Source organism: Sebastes umbrosus, chromosome 23 (genome assembly GCF_015220745.1).
Source record: "Sebastes umbrosus isolate fSebUmb1 chromosome 23, fSebUmb1.pri, whole genome shotgun sequence".
NCBI classification, from domain to species: Eukaryota; Metazoa; Chordata; class Actinopteri; order Perciformes; family Sebastidae; genus Sebastes; species Sebastes umbrosus.
In genome coordinates, this window is record NC_051291.1 from 17216078 (window position 1) to 17233387 (window position 17310).

The 17310-nt window shown below is 42.1% G+C and overlaps 1 protein-coding gene across 11 annotated transcripts in view; it reads right to left on the reverse strand.

Moving 5' to 3' along the window:
- grm8a (glutamate receptor, metabotropic 8a) overlaps nt 1-17310 on the reverse strand; it is a 367732-nt gene that overhangs the window by 117037 nt on the left and 233385 nt on the right. For all 11 annotated transcript variants that reach the window (XR_005205480.1, XR_005205481.1, XR_005205479.1 and 8 more), the window contains exons 7-9: nt 9083-9222; nt 5400-5546; nt 1959-2380 (exon numbers count right to left, since the gene is read on the reverse strand). Coding sequence is in view for 7 of the 11 variants with exons in the window: in XM_037760310.1 (XP_037616238.1) it covers nt 1959-2380; nt 5400-5546; nt 9083-9222 (709 nt within the window). In the remaining 4 variants the exon portion in view is untranslated. The remainder of the gene's footprint in view (nt 1-1958; nt 2381-5399; nt 5547-9082; nt 9223-17310) is intronic.

Consider the following 17310-nt stretch of genomic DNA (forward strand, 5'->3'; position numbering starts at 1 on the left):
GAAGTAAATTATCGTAGTGGCCAAACGGTGTAATTACAACTTCCGTGTCCGTCAAGTGATGCCACTGGACCCACAAAGACTTTTTCCCTTGGACTTACATTGGGAAAGACACCTCTGTAACTTGGCTGATAATTTTGTTTTAATGTAGATCAACTTCCCAGTTTGAACATTTGAATAGCCCTTATTTAAATCATTAGGTCCTAAAAGTTGTAAAATGCACAAACAGCCGAATCCAAAGTTATTTTCCTTCCTCTGTTAATGTGAATGAGCCCCAGACAGAGGGCTGGGAGGCGGGGTTAAGGTAAACGCTACTGCGCCTGCTCTATGGGCCCGATGGATGTGGAAGATCCCCGGAAGATCCAGATACTTTATCACCTAGCAATTGAGCCATTTTGGCTTTATGCACCACTGAGCAACTTCAATAGAAATGAACGAGAGTCCACCTCCAACGCTGTGTCTATTTCTCTTTATACACCAATGGTCCAGACGGATCTATCTATATTAGCCACGCCCATTTGTGTCTATACTGATTTTCCGCCAGTTTCCCTACTCCTCCCACAAATTTAGAGCAATCGATTTGTGATATTGACCACATTTGGGGGACATGTGTAGATATGATGTCTCAGTAACTATGACAAATTTGGTGCCCTTTGGCCATTAGTTAGCGCTGTAGCAGCATCATCTAACTATAAAGAAAGTATTCTCTGTCTGTCTGTCTGTCTGTGTGTATATATATATATATATATATATATATATGACTGCCCTTCGCATTTCTCGAGAACCGTTCATCCAATCAACTTCACAATTGGCGAGTAAAAGCAGCCATACCGTGGCTCTCGACAAAGCTGCAAGCAGAAATTCTGGGGGCCAAGCAATCGGCCCGTTCCGGAAGGGCTCCGAACGGGCACTGCACTAGTATTTTCAACAACTCAAAAATCCTTGACCATCAACCTGGAAGGCTGTTTTTCATAGTATCTAAAAGGTTGATACAACACAGCAGCGATGTATTATATTCCTTCACATGTAGCCGTACACACATCCACAAAACCTACATTAAATGTTGGAGGGAGATCAGGGGAAAAAGGTAATGATGAGATTTGGGGCGATAATGGAAAAACATGGGCAGTGAGGAGAAGCCTAACATAGAGCACTGGATAGAGGAAATGTGATGAGCATCTATGATGCCAGAGAGACAAAAATGGGGGTGAATAATACTGAAAAACATGGGCTATATTTTCACTCACACCTGTAGTGAAGAAAAATCCTGCTCCTTCAAGCCCCCAGGCTCAAAGGATGCTTAGTGTCTGAGGCAAAATACACACTGGAACCTGAAAAAAGCCTCAAAATCCTGCCTTATTCTACATCAATTTTCTTCCAGTTTTTGTTCAATGTATTTACGGTTATTAACTTAGTTTCCTTCACATATAACAGTAAGAGCGACAGTCACATACAACTAAAAAAACAACTTTAAATATTCATAATTTGTCTAGTCTATTCTGGAATTTGGAACATCCTAATTATCATTAAAAAATGGTTCAGTAAGAGGAGTACAATAACTCTTACAGATGGATGGTGCTGCAGGAAAGACAGATGACCATCTGGGTAGCGGGGACATGAACTGGAGCACTATTAAATCCTGCATTAACATTTTAGTCACTTAGTTGATGCTCTCCCCCAGAGTCACTCACACTGAGTGCAAACAGTACAATAGGTGAGTGTGAGTTCATGACTCTCATTAATAATGGATGAGAAATAAATGATGAATAATGATTGCAAGCAGCTTAGTAAGGAAGAAGAAGTGGGGGATAGGTGTTCATGGGAATACACACACATATCGGAGTGCATAGAGAAACACACTTACAGCGACCTCCGGTGCTACTACACTCATCGAGATCTACGTGTGTTGAACACCCAGAGGCCAAACGGTGTGTATAATGACAGACAGGTGTAGTCCTCACCTGGGCGCTGTTACAGACTTCTTCCCTTGTTCGAAGATGCGGTGTATCCTGTTGGTCTTGGTGAGCAGCGCGGCGTAGCTGAAGCACATCCCCAAGCCTAAGAAGATCCTCCTGAACGAACACACTCCCACGTCGGGCGTCGCGATCATCAGGAACGTTATGGCGTAGCACAGGAAGATGCCCGTCAGCAGCACGTAGCTCATCTCCCGCCCCGACGCCCGCACGATGGGCGTGTCGTTGTGCCGCACGAACGTGACGATGACGAAGGAGGTGGCGATGATGCCCAGCATGGAGATGAAGACGGGGACGACGGCCCAGGGGGAGTGCCACTCAAGCTTGATGATGGGGATGGGGACGCAGCCGGTGCGGTTGGCGTCGGGTCGCATCTCGTACGGACACAGCTCGCAGGTGAACTCTGATGCCTGGAGAGGGACAGTTGATATTGTACATTAAAAATCGGTATTTAGCGCCTACATTTCTGCTAATATACAGTAAATCCCCAATGCTTCCATCCAAAAAACATGAGGCTGAGCTATTGTGTTGCTGTAAACTGACTTGTTAATGAGAAAAAAGGACCCATTTTACACATTTCTGTACACTTGCTCTATACTTGTATTCGTCATGCTGCTATGCTATTTCTTGTTCTACTAAAATCCCAAATCTACTGTAAATGTGTCAACAGATTATTGACGTTACAGGAAATGCATGTATCTGCAAAATGAGTATCGATCGCTCGCTCTGACAAGCGTCGCCAGCTGCTGTTATGGCTGATATTTTCTTTCTGCTCTTTTATTGCTTCCTGAATGAGGGGAAGTCTTTTGCACATATACTTGCTCGCTTGTGGATTTTTCTGAATTAATAAGGATGATGGGCTGCCAAATTGTCCCCAACCGTGATATAATTAACATTGGGCGGGTGTGGAAGGGGGGTGATCAGACCCTTTTCCCTCACCTCAAATTATGTACTTCCATTTGCTATAATAGCGTCGGTGGGGTTCTTCCTGCATATGTGAATCCAAAATGGGCCATTTGAGTGGCTTTTTTTTGATTGCCTGAAAATGAGTTGAAACAAAAAAACCTGACCCAGGGGGGGACAGAACTCTACTGTAGAGTAAAGAGTAAGCAGACAACAGCTGTCAAAAAGCAGATGCACGGAGAGAAGTGTTGTTATTGGAAAAAAATCTTGTAGTTGAATCAAACAAATGGAACAGATCGTGGCTTTAATTGTTAAGCAGGTGCAGGAAAGCTCAACCAAAGGTGAGACATCTGGTTCAAAATCCACAGTTTAATTAACAGAAGTTTGCCCATGTGATTTGGTTAAGAGCTTCTGGAGGAAGCTTTCCCAGCTTTTAAAAACACAACAATCAAGGTAATTTACAAGTCAGGGAAATCTATTTTCTTGGTGTGACTTTACACTAACAAAAGTGGAGCGCTTGTATTGATGCAAAAAGGCAATTACTATTTTTTTTTCCTATGATTCTACAAAATCACGTATCTGCCATTGAGCGCCAGAATGCATCACCAGGACTGTGACGTGTTTGGTTTTATACTTTCCAATAGACAATTTTAACAGTACATGTGTTGTAAATACTCACTTAATCCTCCATGACTGGATGATAAAAGTGAATTATGCTTTAGGTGTATTTCGCTGCCTGCAACCTGTGAACCGTGTAATGCAAGTATTCAGACGGCATACAGTTTGGTGGAAAGTCTCCAGAAAAAGCTTTTTAGAATTTATTTACAAATGGTTACTTGAATAGAAGGAAATGGTCATCCATAAACTAAGATAGCATTACTAATTTTTACGGTAGAGTTCTATGAGACGACACACAATGAAGCGAGTGTCAACAAAGTGGCTCAAATCCTGCACCATAATACTTTTAGCATGTTGTCCTTTGCCAACTGAGCTACATGGTACACTTCAGTATCTTTCTGTTAAAGGGTTACGTCGGTATTTTTCAAACTGGACCCTATTTTCCCATGCTTTTGTGTCCAACTGACTAATAGGGACAACAATTTCGGAAATTAGTCCAGAATTGAGGGAGAGCGCTGTAGAAGGCAGCTGCTCACGGGCTGCAATATGGTGCTATTGGGGCGAGCTGGCACCGTCATTTAAGTCCAATAAAAGTGCTTGTTTTTGCCATGACAGGCTCTGATTGTTATTATAAGTGTCTGATAACATTATGGAAAGAGTCTCGCTCAAGGTGAAGTGGACGGTGGAATAGTGGAATACATCCATGGTGGAAACAGGCAGAGTTTGTTGTGTTGGAGAACACAAAGCGTAGCTTAGTGTTATCTAAAAGATTTTCAATGTCATGGCTGAATATTTAGATGACTTCAACAATGTGGATGAGGTCTTTGAATTTGATGGCCGCCAGCGTATACAAAAATTCAGATTTCACAAGGAGGCTTCTCCCTGACTTGGACACAATATGACTCAGAATGAAGCTGCCCGACTCCTCACCCACACCAAATCATGGCATCACATCACCCCAGTCCTGAAAGACCTTCACTGGCTCCCCGTCTCCCACCGGATCACGTACAAAATCCTGACCCTCACCTACAAAGCCCTCCACCAACTCCCCCCCCCTATCTCTCTGACCTCCTCTCCCCCTACCAACCTCAACGGTCCCTCAGATCCACTTCAGCTGGTCTACTTTCCACCCACAAGTCCAACCTCCGCTGCTTTGGGGACAGAGCATTCTCCAGGGCAGCTCCCAAGCTGTGGAACTCCCTCCCAAAACTCATCAGAGACTCTGATTCCCTCACCATATTCCAGTCCCGCCTCAAAACCCATCTTTTCTCCTCTGCTTACTTGTTGCCCCCCCTCCCCCTACCCATTTGTCCGTGTGTATGTATGAGAGTGTGCCTGTGTATGTTGCCTGTTTTTGTCGTTCGTCTCCCGTTTGTCTCACACCGTTTTCCCCCCGAATGTGTAAAGCGTCTTTGAGATCTTTAAAAAGCGCTATATAAGTTTAATCCATTATTATTATTATTATTATTATTAATAATAATAAAAAACAGACTGGATCAAGCAAAAGGTAAGAAAAATGTGCTATTTCTCTGTAGGGTCCTTTTCCATAATGTTGTCAGACACTTAAATAACAATCTGAGCCCGTCAGTGGCAAAAACAAGCACTTTTATTGAACGTAACATTACACTGACGCTGCTCACTTGCCCTCGCAACTCGTTTGGCAGCGTTATCCCTCAATACTGGACCAATTTTAAAAAAAATTGTCACGAAAACATGGGGGAAATGGTGGAAAAATTACCCTTTAAGGGACGTTTTTGACGTATGAAGTTTGTGCAAAGAAATCACAATGAATGCAGCAGGAAACAACATAACAGAGAGGTGTGGGAAAAGCCTAAAAGTTCCACATCACAGCTGAATGGTGTACTGCCAACTAAGGCCAACAGCGAGTACTGGTGTCCCTGTATGTACCTGATAGTGGTATCCCTCACAGCGCTCACAGTGCCAGCAGCACGGCACACCTTTGACCACTTTCTTCCTTTCGCCGGCACGGCATGGGATGCTGCATACAGAGGGCGGGAGAGACGGGTCACCTGTCTTCCAACGCATGGCCTCAACCTGGAGGAGGAGAGGAGACAGAAACAATTAGACAAAGTTGTGAGATCTGTTCAATATGGCAAATGTAGACTTTGTTTGTTTTGGTCTTAAGTGCAACAGAGCAAACGGATATTATTTGTGTGTCATCATGTGGCAAAACAAAACTTTCCACCTTCTTCTGGGGATATTATGCGACACAAAGATTGGCAGCCATCTGCTGAAGTTGACACGACTTTGTGTTAAAAAGTCCTTTAACGCTCAGTTTTCTCTGTACCTGCAGAAAGTGAGGATTCAGGGCAACTCGGAGAGCAATTAGCACCAAGCGGATCCTCTGATCGTTTTCCTGAGCGCTGCCGGGCACAAAACTAACACCAGCTAGTCTGGAAGCCAGCAATCAGACCATAATCAGATCTGGCACAAATAGGCCATCTGTATTGCCTTCTGTGTGTGTGTGTGTGTGTGTGTGTGTGTGCGTGTGTGTGTGTGTGTGTGTGTGCGCAAATGTTCTTCCATGTGTGGATTTTTGTTTGTTTGCGCTCGTGTCATGCTGGCATTATAGCGAATCCCTGAGCTTTCCGTATGTCTGCGATGTGTGCGTTTTAATTTGGCGTTATGCGTGCGAGTATTTGTAATTATACCCAGTCCCTGAGGTTCATCCGTTGCCGAGGGTGCTGAGTAAAATGGAGCGCTACTGTTTTAAAACAGGCACACAATGTACCAGTCCAACAAAAACTAGTTAGGAGGGAAAAACTCGCCAGGGACAGAGAAAATGGACTTGATTTGATCACTGACACACAAATAGAAACACACACACACTCGCAGCATTTAAACACCAAATATTGGGTTACTGGCTGCTCATAACTTAGTGCAGCAAATATATCTGTCAAGAGAAATAATCTAATGATTTCAAAAAGTGTACTGCATATGTGTGTTTGTTTGTGTGTGTGTGTGTGTGTGTGTGTGTGTGTGTGTGTGCGTGTGTGTGTGTGTGTGTGCAAATTGTTTAAAACTTTTTGAAACTGTTTTTATTGGGTGTTTTTTTTTGTTCCTGTTTATTCAGTATTTGTACTCATTCTTTATTCATAGCCTTAACAGTTCTTGCCGAGTGTTTACATACACACCTTATTTTGCAACAAAAGCCATAAATTATGCACCACCCAAAACAACATAGACCCGGTCGTGAAGCTCTCTTCCGTGAATTACCGACGTGACACAATAACAGCCTTAATTAGAAACTGTGTATACACTGGGGCTGGGCAATATATCGATATTATATTGATACTGTGATATGAGACTAGATATCGTCTTAGATTTTGGATAAAGTAATATCATAATATGGTATAAGTGTTGTCCTTTCCTGATTTTAAAGGCTGCATAACAGTAAAGTCATGTCATTTTCTCAACTTACCAACTTGTTCTATTATTTGCTGTTACTCACGTAGTCATTATGTCCACATTACTGATGATTATTTCTCAAAAATCACATTGTCTTAATATTTTGTGAAAGCACCAATAGTCGTGCTGCAACAATTAATCGATTAGTTGTCAACTTTGATAATCAATTAATTGGTTTGAGTACATTTTTAATTAAAAAAAGTCAAAATTCTCTGATTCCAGATCCATCTTTACTCCTCTGTGACAGCAAACTGAATATCTTTGAGTGTGGACAAAACAGTCAAAGACTCAAACACATTTGATGACGTCATCTTGGACTTTTGGAAACAATGGGGTGGGTAGAATTGGAGAAAATATGATTAGAAAAAGTTATTTTATAAAACAGTCACTATATCCTGACAGTAGTTCATGAGACAGGTAATCTGAAAAAATCATGTGACTCTGTGTCCTCCGGTGCTCCTAACAGCATCTGCAAGATTACACAGACCGGAGGAAAACAAGCAGTAAGAGCCGATCTGGAGTCTGCCGTATAGCTGTCAATGACGAGAGCCGGCTGTCAGTCACTCGCAAACTCCGATCAAATGGTCAAACTAGGCAGCGCTGATCAAATATGAATCAATATTCTGCTACTGTAATGCCTATTTTTCTCCTCAAATGTTTTCAGAACATCTTGTAGTGCACTGTTTAGCTATAACATGGGAAAGTTTGTGACCCAGCAGCCATGTTGAAATCTGCTGAGGAAATAACCAAGCACCGCCCACCAGCCAGAGCACAGCCAATAGGAACGCTCTCTCTGAAATGACCTGTGATTGGACAAAGTCTCCCATCATGGGCTAGATTTTTTTTAAAGCCTGAATACAGAGCCATGATGAGGTGCAGAAGTCTAGTTGTTCTCTCAGAACACTCAAATTACAATACGCTGAAAGGTTATTATGGAAATTTTGCCCAATGATGCCATAAACTTGTTGCCTACTGAAGCTTCAATCAAGAAAATAATCAACAGATTAATCGACAATGAAAATAGCAGCCCTGTGAACCCTCCGAAATCAGTGCCACATCGATATCAAGGTGTCTGGTCAAACATATTGTGATATTGATACATGTCCAAGTACTGTACAACTAAACATGTACCATGAAACTCACAGGCCTGACTTGTACTTTTCCTGTTGCACACAGCTGTCCTCTCTTTCTAATGATGAGCATTCAAACAGTTTGTTGATCATGAAAACTTTCGCCCGCCGCTGCCGTCACTACATCTGCCACTGTGCCTTCAAACCCAACTGGATTGTTAAACAAATCAAATACATCTGTTAATTTGTCAACTGTCAAAGTGCCCAGTCATGTGTGTCTTAACTATGTGTTGTCCTGTGTGCTGCTTCTGCCGTCTCTCTCTCTGTCTCTCTCTCTCTCTCAGTCAGCCAGGACATCCATCAGGCAGAAAGCACTTTGTGTCTATTAGTCTTCTCATCTGTCATCTGGCCTTTCTAATGAAGTCCTGGGTGGATTTACAACACCGAGCGCACCGGCGTGCTCAAGGAGTTTGTGTGCATCCGTGTGTGTGTGTGTGTGTCTCTGTGTGTGAGTGACAAACTGAGACAAAGACAATGGGGTTTTCAGTATTTTTGGCCTACTGAATTATATGTTTTAGGGAGGTTGTACTTGATGCTCAGGTGTGCGCTCCAGTTTGGGCGCCAGCATTCACAGTTTGTATGTATTTGTGTGTGTGTGTGTGTGTGTGTGACCTTGTGTGGGTGGTGTGTGTCAGAGTGAGTGTGTCCCTGCACAACACTCAGCGTTCTGAAAAGAAAAGAACAAAAGATCCACACTTTCTTGTAAAAAAAAATGCTAAATTCCAGCTAACTTGTGCGCCTGAACGAAAGCAATAACTCAAACAAATCCAGCCAAGTGGCAGGGGATTTTGCAATTCATGGCAGCTGCTTAAAGTGATGTTGAACTTTCATTCTTGCCAAGGCATGCGGCCTATAATGCCTCAGAAGCTTCAATAAACCACTCTAATCAAAATACATTTTGGATTACTGTAAAGGCATTTGGCATCGCAGTGGGCTGGAAACACATGAGCCGTAAGATATGTGTTGTTTTTGCATTTTTGTGTGAGTGTGTGTGTGTGTGTGTGTGTGTATGTGCATTTTTAAAAATCTCACTTTGAGGTGTAGTTTATTGGTCCAGGAGCCGATGACTCGGTACTCTGCCGTCGACCTGTTGTTGATCTGGTACTGGAAGATATCGTATCTTCCCGGAGCGTCCCCGTTCTCGTTGAAAACCACTGGTGTACCGGCACTTCCTGGAACAAAGACAGAAGATGTTGGAGGGTCAACTGAGGGTCATTTAATGTGATACGGTTACGTTTTGATATGTGCTCAAATATCGAGAATGAGCACAACTCCCGAACAGCAAAAAGGGATAAACGTTAAATGATATTTGGTGAGCAAATCTTTGATACAATATGTGAATATGTAACATTTTGTAGCTGTATCTCCTCAGAAAAAACAAAAACAGTTAAAGACAGAATGATCACCATTTCTTGCTATGTTCAAAAGAGGTTACAATGCCCTCAGTGAACAAAATACAAAAGGTAAAACTCAGCAGCATGGTGACAAACACCACTAGAAATTTCACAGATTTGGGGAAGAAATACAGTAGTATATAACTAAATGAAACACAACACAGGATCACAGCAACTGGCCACATAAACATTGCCTACATGTTAACGTTTATGTGTTGAAAGAGATGAAATGATGAATGAAACATTTGCAGTTCCCAACCTTTTTCCTTAAGGGACCCCTTTTCTTTCATTGAGTGAACTGACAACCCCTGACTAAGTGACATATTTTATGGATATTTCATTTTATATTCAATGCGTAACAATAACAGTACAGAGCAACTGATGAACTGTACAATTAACCCGAATAGTGAACACAACTGCAGGAAGACAAGTGCTTTATTATTCATGGATTATTTCCTGTGAATATTGCATCAGAGATGAGTTTTCCTGTTATTTTTAGGAGGTTTTAATACAAATCTTAACAACCATACATACTTAGTCTTTTTTTTTTTTACAAATTCAGTGTTTTCTTCTCCCTGATGCTTGGCCATTGTTTTATGAGCTCTTGTGTTGTTTTAACTTGGTATTTTTCTAATGCAGAATGAGGCTCTGGTTACCTGTTTCACGTACTACTGTCACGATACAGCGACCGTTTTATAAAAATAACTTCTTTTAATCATATTTGCTGTAATCTCGCCTACTTCAGCTTTAAAGGAGCCAAGATAGCAGAAGGACTGTCACCTTTAGTCTTTAATCTAGGCTGTGTTGTATTGTACCTGTATATGTGTGTGTTGTGGAGTGGTGTGATTGAATTATACACATGCATGGATAAGTTTATGTATCCTCTAGGGTTTAGTTTTCTCACCACCAATAAGCCAGAACACAAACCTTTTATCCCTCTACCTCTCTGTCTTACTCGCCTTCTGTCTTTTATGTAGCAATACAATCAAATCAGATTGCTGAATCTGGCGTAGCATAAAGGAAATCCAATTACAGAGCGCATGTTGAAAAAAGCACTGTGTTATGGAAATTCCACCTGCGTACTATAAGTCATTGATACGGTGGGATGATGCTGAAGATATAAAAATACAGCTTCCTTGTTTGAGGCAAAGCAAGAGAGAAATAGTGTGACGATGAAGATTGCGAATCGACTAAGAGAATGAAAACAGAGACTGACAAAAGGAGAGTGGACAGAGGAAGAAAAGAAAGCACAGAAAATGAGAAACAATTTTAAAGAAAAATGTATTTGAGATAAAAAACAGCGACTGAATTGAAAGAAAGACAAAAAGGAGGAGAAAGACAGGTGAAAAGAGTAGACAAAAGACAGGACAGAAAGAGAAGTAATCACACTGATAGAGAGGAGAAAAGAAAGACAAAGGAAAAAGAGAAACTCAGAGACAAAGAAGTAAAGGCTCTCTCACTGTCATGATAAGTAATGAGAGATACATCTAATGGGTAGAAGAGAGAGAATACGCAAGGATGACCACGAGGTTTATTGAGAGAGTGTAAGAAAGATGAATGAATGGAGGAAGACTGAATCAATAGAGAGACAAAGGCAGAAGTCTCAATCTCTCATTGTTACCACAAGTTATGAATGAGGTACATTTCTGTTAGAAGTGGTACATGTCCAACTGTAACTATTTTCCCCTCACTCTACAATGAGTTCGGCAACACAGTAGGAGCAGCTCCATTAGTGTGATTTGTTTATAGCTCAAATTGCATTGATCTGAATGGAGCGTAGCCAGTGTTTAATGTAAAGGTGTGTAGTTATTGTAATTGGTAAGCAACATACACTACATCTCATACTTAATTAGTGTGTTTGTAGTGTAGCAGACACACAGGTTGGAGCCATTTATGTCTTCACCCTAGTGACTACTACAAATACAATACACCATAGCAACCCCGCAGCTCTCTCTAGCAACCCCATTCATCAAACTAACTCATGTACAGCACCTTGGCACACACCTGGAAATGACCTTGCAACCACCCAGATTCACCAACATTAAGGCTGGCGGGCACACTAAAAGATTTTTTCAAATCTTAACAGATGTTGAAAGTGTTTGAGACCCCACACATAATGGCATGTTATAATAAATTTAACAGTTTTGTTCCTATAGTGTGTGGTGAGCAACGATTTGGCTAAAACAGCACATCACACACTAACAGATTCCATTCGTGAACAAAAAGAGTTCAGAATCTCAAAACCAGAGCAATCAAACGTGATGAACATGGTGGACGACGGGCAGGAAGAATCAGCGGTTAGTTTTTGCAATACTTTGGACTCTGTCACAAAGAAAAAAGGAAAGAATTGTGGACAAAGTCATAAAGACACGTTCAATTAACGTGTGTTGTTGCCACAAATCAACAAGTTGGTCCTCCATCTCTGAGGTCCAACTTATTACTACTTTATGCTTTGCATTTTGAATTAACCGTGGCCGCCATGACTGCGTTTGTTGTCCTTCCTTCTTCAGTCAGCTTGGTTCCCGACAGGCTATCGTTCTTTCCCACATGACTGCGTCATCGTCTGTACTTAGGGGTTCCCCACACACAACAGAATATCAGATCGTAAAAACTAAAAAAAATGTTATATTTGCGATGTAAAAAAACACTTAACATACCTCACACCACAGGAATATCCGGTAAGATAATCTTTAGAACCATCAAAAAATCAGGGCTTTGCTGACCATGTGCCCGGCATTACCAAATACATTAAGCCTCCTAGCAACAACCGAGCAAGCCTAAGCAACCAATTGCTCTGGCAACCATACCAAACACCATAAAAAACACTCAACAATGCCTTGCCAAGCACACAAGGACACCACTGTGGCCACCTAACAACAACAGAGTGACATCCTACAACCTCCTGAAACACCAACAAAATATCTACCAACACCCTAGTGGCCACAAAGCAACAGCATATCAACACGTTACCACCCTTGTACCCTCAATCCTTCCCAAGCTAACAAGTAGAGTTGCAAAAATTAATCGATTTTCAACTATTAAATTAATTGCCAACTATTTAATTTTTAAGAAAAGAAAGTCTGATTTCAGCTTCTTAAATGTGAATATTTTCTGGTTTCTTTACTCCTCTATGACAGTAAAATGAATGTCTTTGAGTTGTGGACAAAACAAGACATTTGAGGACGTCATCTTGGGCGTAAGACAAGAGTGACCCACATTATTTCTTCATTTTCTAATCGAGAAAATAATCAACAGATTAATCGACAATGAAAATAATCGCTATTGCAGCTCTACTAACAAACAACTTCATTTCTTTTCATTCCTCTATCATTCCCATCATCCATTCTCTCTATTCCTCTCCCTCTCTCTCCCTCTTATCTTCCAGGACATCATACCTTTGTAATTGTTTCTCCTTTTTCCCTCATTTTGTGGGAAATGAGCACACGTGAAACACAAATGGGTTTTTCTGTTTACCTCATCCCAGTGAGAGAGAATTAGCCACAGGAAATATTCATGCCCATCAGACTGAAAACTACAACCACCGAATCTTCTTCTTTCTCATATTCTCCTCTGTTTTCGTTCACCGCAGTTCCCATTTTCTTTCGGCCCTTTGGCATACTTTTCTTTTTTATTATCGTCTCTTTCTTCATCAAACAAGTGCCTGCCTTGGTTGACTGGTTTATTTGAGCTCCTTGATTGGTCTGTAAATAACAAAACACCCAGTGATGAGCATGTCATCTCTTCCTCATCATCTCTCCTATTGGCTGACTATCTTCTAATTTTCCCGTTGCCCCAATCAAGCTTCGTTAGAGCCAGTTAGGGATGCGGCGACTTAATGTTTGGAGCAGAGACGTGCTGGCAGGTACTTTAAATTACGCAGCACAAAAGCAGAATGTTTGCTCTGAAAGCAGTGGTTTACCTTGAGTAGAAAATGATTATTCAATCTCATGGTGTTTGTTCCATTTGTTCACAATTTTCGGAGTAAGGTGGATAAAGACGGCGTGCTTTAAAAAGCAGCAGCAATTACTGCAAACATACATACAATGGGCACGACGGGAGCTGGCAATATGAAGCTAATATATTAGGAAAAACAGGTAGCTGTTTTGTTTATTCTACATATTTCTAGAAAATGGCTCACGTTGGCTGAATAAATGTGCAACAGGGACATGTGGAAGTTTACTGAATCACTAAAAATGCATCTCAAGCTAACATAAAATAACAATGTATTCTTTTATTTAACATTTAATCACGGCTAAAGTGTTTGTCTGCTTGTCGAGTAAAAGACAAAAGTGAAGGAAAGAAATGCAACCGTTAAATGAGTGAATGTTTTAATGTACTCTGGCTGCACTATGTGTCATTGGTGCAGCAGTGGTGACATATCAACAAGTAGCTTTTAACAACTTCTTGCTTTAGTTGTCATGACCTTGAAAAATAAATGACTTACCTGTCGCCCTGGCAACACACCTCCACCTAATCCTGTAGTGATACCTCACATATTCAGTTATTCAAAGCAAGATGCTGCAGTACAGAAAGGATGTTTCTACCAAAACTTGAAAGTTAAACACATATTTGTTCTTAACAAACAACCACACTAGAGTCGCCTACTGTGTAACATAGCTCTTTAGTATTTCTCCATGTACACAATGTGTCGATGTTATTTATTACTGAATGGTTCTTTGTCAACTTTTGTTACAATTTTTATTCCCACAAGATTTTATTTTGAAGAAAACCTTTCCTTGTTTAGCTTTACGCCCAAACCAATTCAAACTAATAATTAATAGCAGTATCGATAGCAGTATCGGGTCCGATACTGTGCTCATGTACTCGTACTTGTACTAGTAAAACGGCTCCGATACAATGACACCGATACCACTTAACGGTAGCGTGACGTTAACCTCTCGTCACCATCTGTCGGGTCCTATCGCACAAGCTCACGCTGCACCCCCCCGACGGTGCGGGCGAGACGGGCCGATGGTGCGCCTGACCCCGCGGGACCGGGATCCCACCTCACCCGGCACGCACCGGCCCTCACTTTCATCGCGCCACGGGGTTTTGCTTGCACCCTGACTCACACGTGCGTTAGACACCTTGGTCCGTGTTTCAAGACGGGTCGGGCGGGTTGCAGACATCGGCGCAGACCCCTGGCGCCCTTTACGTGGCCGAGCCCTGCCCTGGGGGCATGACGCGGTGGGCAGTCCACCCCGGTCGACAGTAGAACCGGGAGCAGGGGGCCCTGTACCTCCCCGGCGGGGAGAGTGGGCATAGCGAGCACTTTGGCCACGGCCCCGGGAAGGACCTTCGCCCCGAGCCTTTCCAAGCCGACCTAGAGCCGGTGGAACAGACAAGTACTCGTATCGATACTCGGTATCGGCGAGTACCCAAATGTAAGTACTTGTACTTGTAGTCGGTCTGAAAAAAAGTGGTATCAGTGCATCCCTAACTGTATTGTATCTTTTTTATACCTTTTAGTGTTGTCAAAAATATTGAAATATCGATAGTGAATATCTGAAGCTGTTTCAATACTCATTTTCCGCAGTATCAATACATGGGTACCAGCTGCGCTTTCTACTCTCTCTTCTCTACGACAGCGAGTTGACACACACACACACACCGCTATTTATCTTTTAATAAAAATCAAGCATTTTATGTCCTCAATGTTGTGTCAATTTTCCATGTGGTATCGGAAAAAAAGGTATTGGATATCAATATTTTTCAAGGTATTTTATAATAGTTCGAAATTCCAGTATAGTGGCAACACAAATACCTTACATTCTTCATTATATCTTTAACAGAACACACATATTATCTGTAACTGCTGATAATATTGTCACAATTGTACCTTGAAATACCTATTATGTGAGGACAAAGTCAATTATTTTGATGCCAATTCCTTCTGCACCTCATCTGCATTCATTCTGCATGACCTAAAGCGAGCTGACAAGCTCCAAAATGACACAGAAACTGCTGGGAAAAACTGCAGGGGCAGATGCATGTTAACACAATGCATTGTTTCACTCCCTCCTATTTTGGGAAATGGCAGTGAAATCACTGAGTGTCATTTCTTATTTGGGGGAGGTTAGGCTGCTTGAGTGTAGTGAGAATGCATAACACTTCTAGTTGAAGGGGAGAGTGCATGTGTGTGTTTGGAAGTGAAAGCGTACATTTTTCTAGACATAGTTCAACTCCCCAGGTGTCCTCGCTGCAACAGCACCATGGTGACACAGGCATGAGCTCTGCTGAAGTGTCCCCGAGCAAGATGATGTTTCCCTGCCTGCCAGAGGCACTGCTCTGTAGCTTCCCCGTAGAGTCGGAGGGTTTCCCCTTTGGGGCTAAACAATAGAATATCACAAGAAAACCCACAACTTCCCTCTTGATTTGCAAGGGAAGCTCACCTTTTGCTTCGATAACGTAACAGGATATCTGCTAACGAATGAAAGATTTCATGCGACGAAGCCAATTTAAATCGAGCTGAAACGGCCTGGCAGACAGAGACAAACACACGGAAGGAGACTGAAACGGTAATATTGGCACACGAGAGTAGATGAAGAATTGATTTGCTTTGCCACTGAGTTCAAATATATTCTAGTCAGTCACACCCATCTGACTCTGAGAAGAAAAACAGAGTAAGAGATGTGAGGATAAAAGCGAGCAAGACAGTAGAAAACCCCCCTCAACTCTTAGCCAGCAAATCTAACAGCTACATAGAGGCAAAATAAGAGAGAAGGAAAATGAGTGACAGAGGAAGATGGGAGTGAGAAAAAGGGGAGTAAGCAGGTCTGCGGGAAAGCATCAAACCCCGACTATCTGTCAGATAGACGCAGAGACACAAGGAATGACTTAAAAGGGAAAGAAGAGAGGGGAAAATGAGGGTGAACAAGCGAGAATATGTGTGAATATCACATAGCTAGCAAGCTGAAAAGACTCCAAACTTTCTTAGTTTGACAGAAAAAAGGGGGAAAAAAAGGGAGAACGGAGAGCTACAGAAGTACAGAAATGTGTGAGAATATCAATTAGCATAGGCTTTAAAAAACCTCCCCGGCTGACAGAGATAGAAGCAGGCAGATGGAAGGAGAGTGTATGAACAACCTCTCCCTGTTACTGGAGCTAAAGAGAAAAAAGAAGAAGAAGAGGGATGGATGGAGAGGAAAAAGAGAGGAAGAAGAAGAAGCAGACGGGCTGTTATAAAGCCCCTCAGCCTTGCCTGGTTCATTTTGGAAACACCAAGGATGAATAGCAAGTCTTCATATCAGAGCCTAAATGTTTATGACGGGGAGATGCAAAGACGATGACAATGCGGAATGCATTAATAAAACATGGGTCTGTGTCTGTTCGAAGTTTTTTTTGCCAACAGGCTCCCATCTGTGGGAGAGACGGACGGACACAAACGGACACTGAGAGAGAAACATGAAAAGAGAATAAGAAATGACAGAAGAAAAAAGTAATAATGAAGCATCCCGCGAAAAAAAATGTCATTTTCACAGCAGTCTCCAGTGGAGGAGGTAACTGAAAGTGAGCAGCTGGTTAACTCCAGACCTCATTGCTTATTTCTGCACTCTTTCTGAATTTTCCATCACATAAAATTGACTCTTTTTGCAGTCTGTTTGCAGTATCCTGCGAGCCAGTTTCCACTGCTTGCTGTATAAGTATCCTGATGGCCAACCCTCCCTCCTTCCAAAGCAGCTGTTGCTCCTTCCTCTCTCCTCTCCTGTTCAAAGCTCTCCATCCCCTCCCTTTTTCTCTCTCTTACCTCCCAGCCTTGTTTCATCCCACCGCTTTCTATCTCAAAAAACTACCCCGTCCTTTTTGCTGTGTGCATTTCTAACTTTCCCCTCCTCCCCAACCCCTGTCTATCCATCCTTCCCTCTA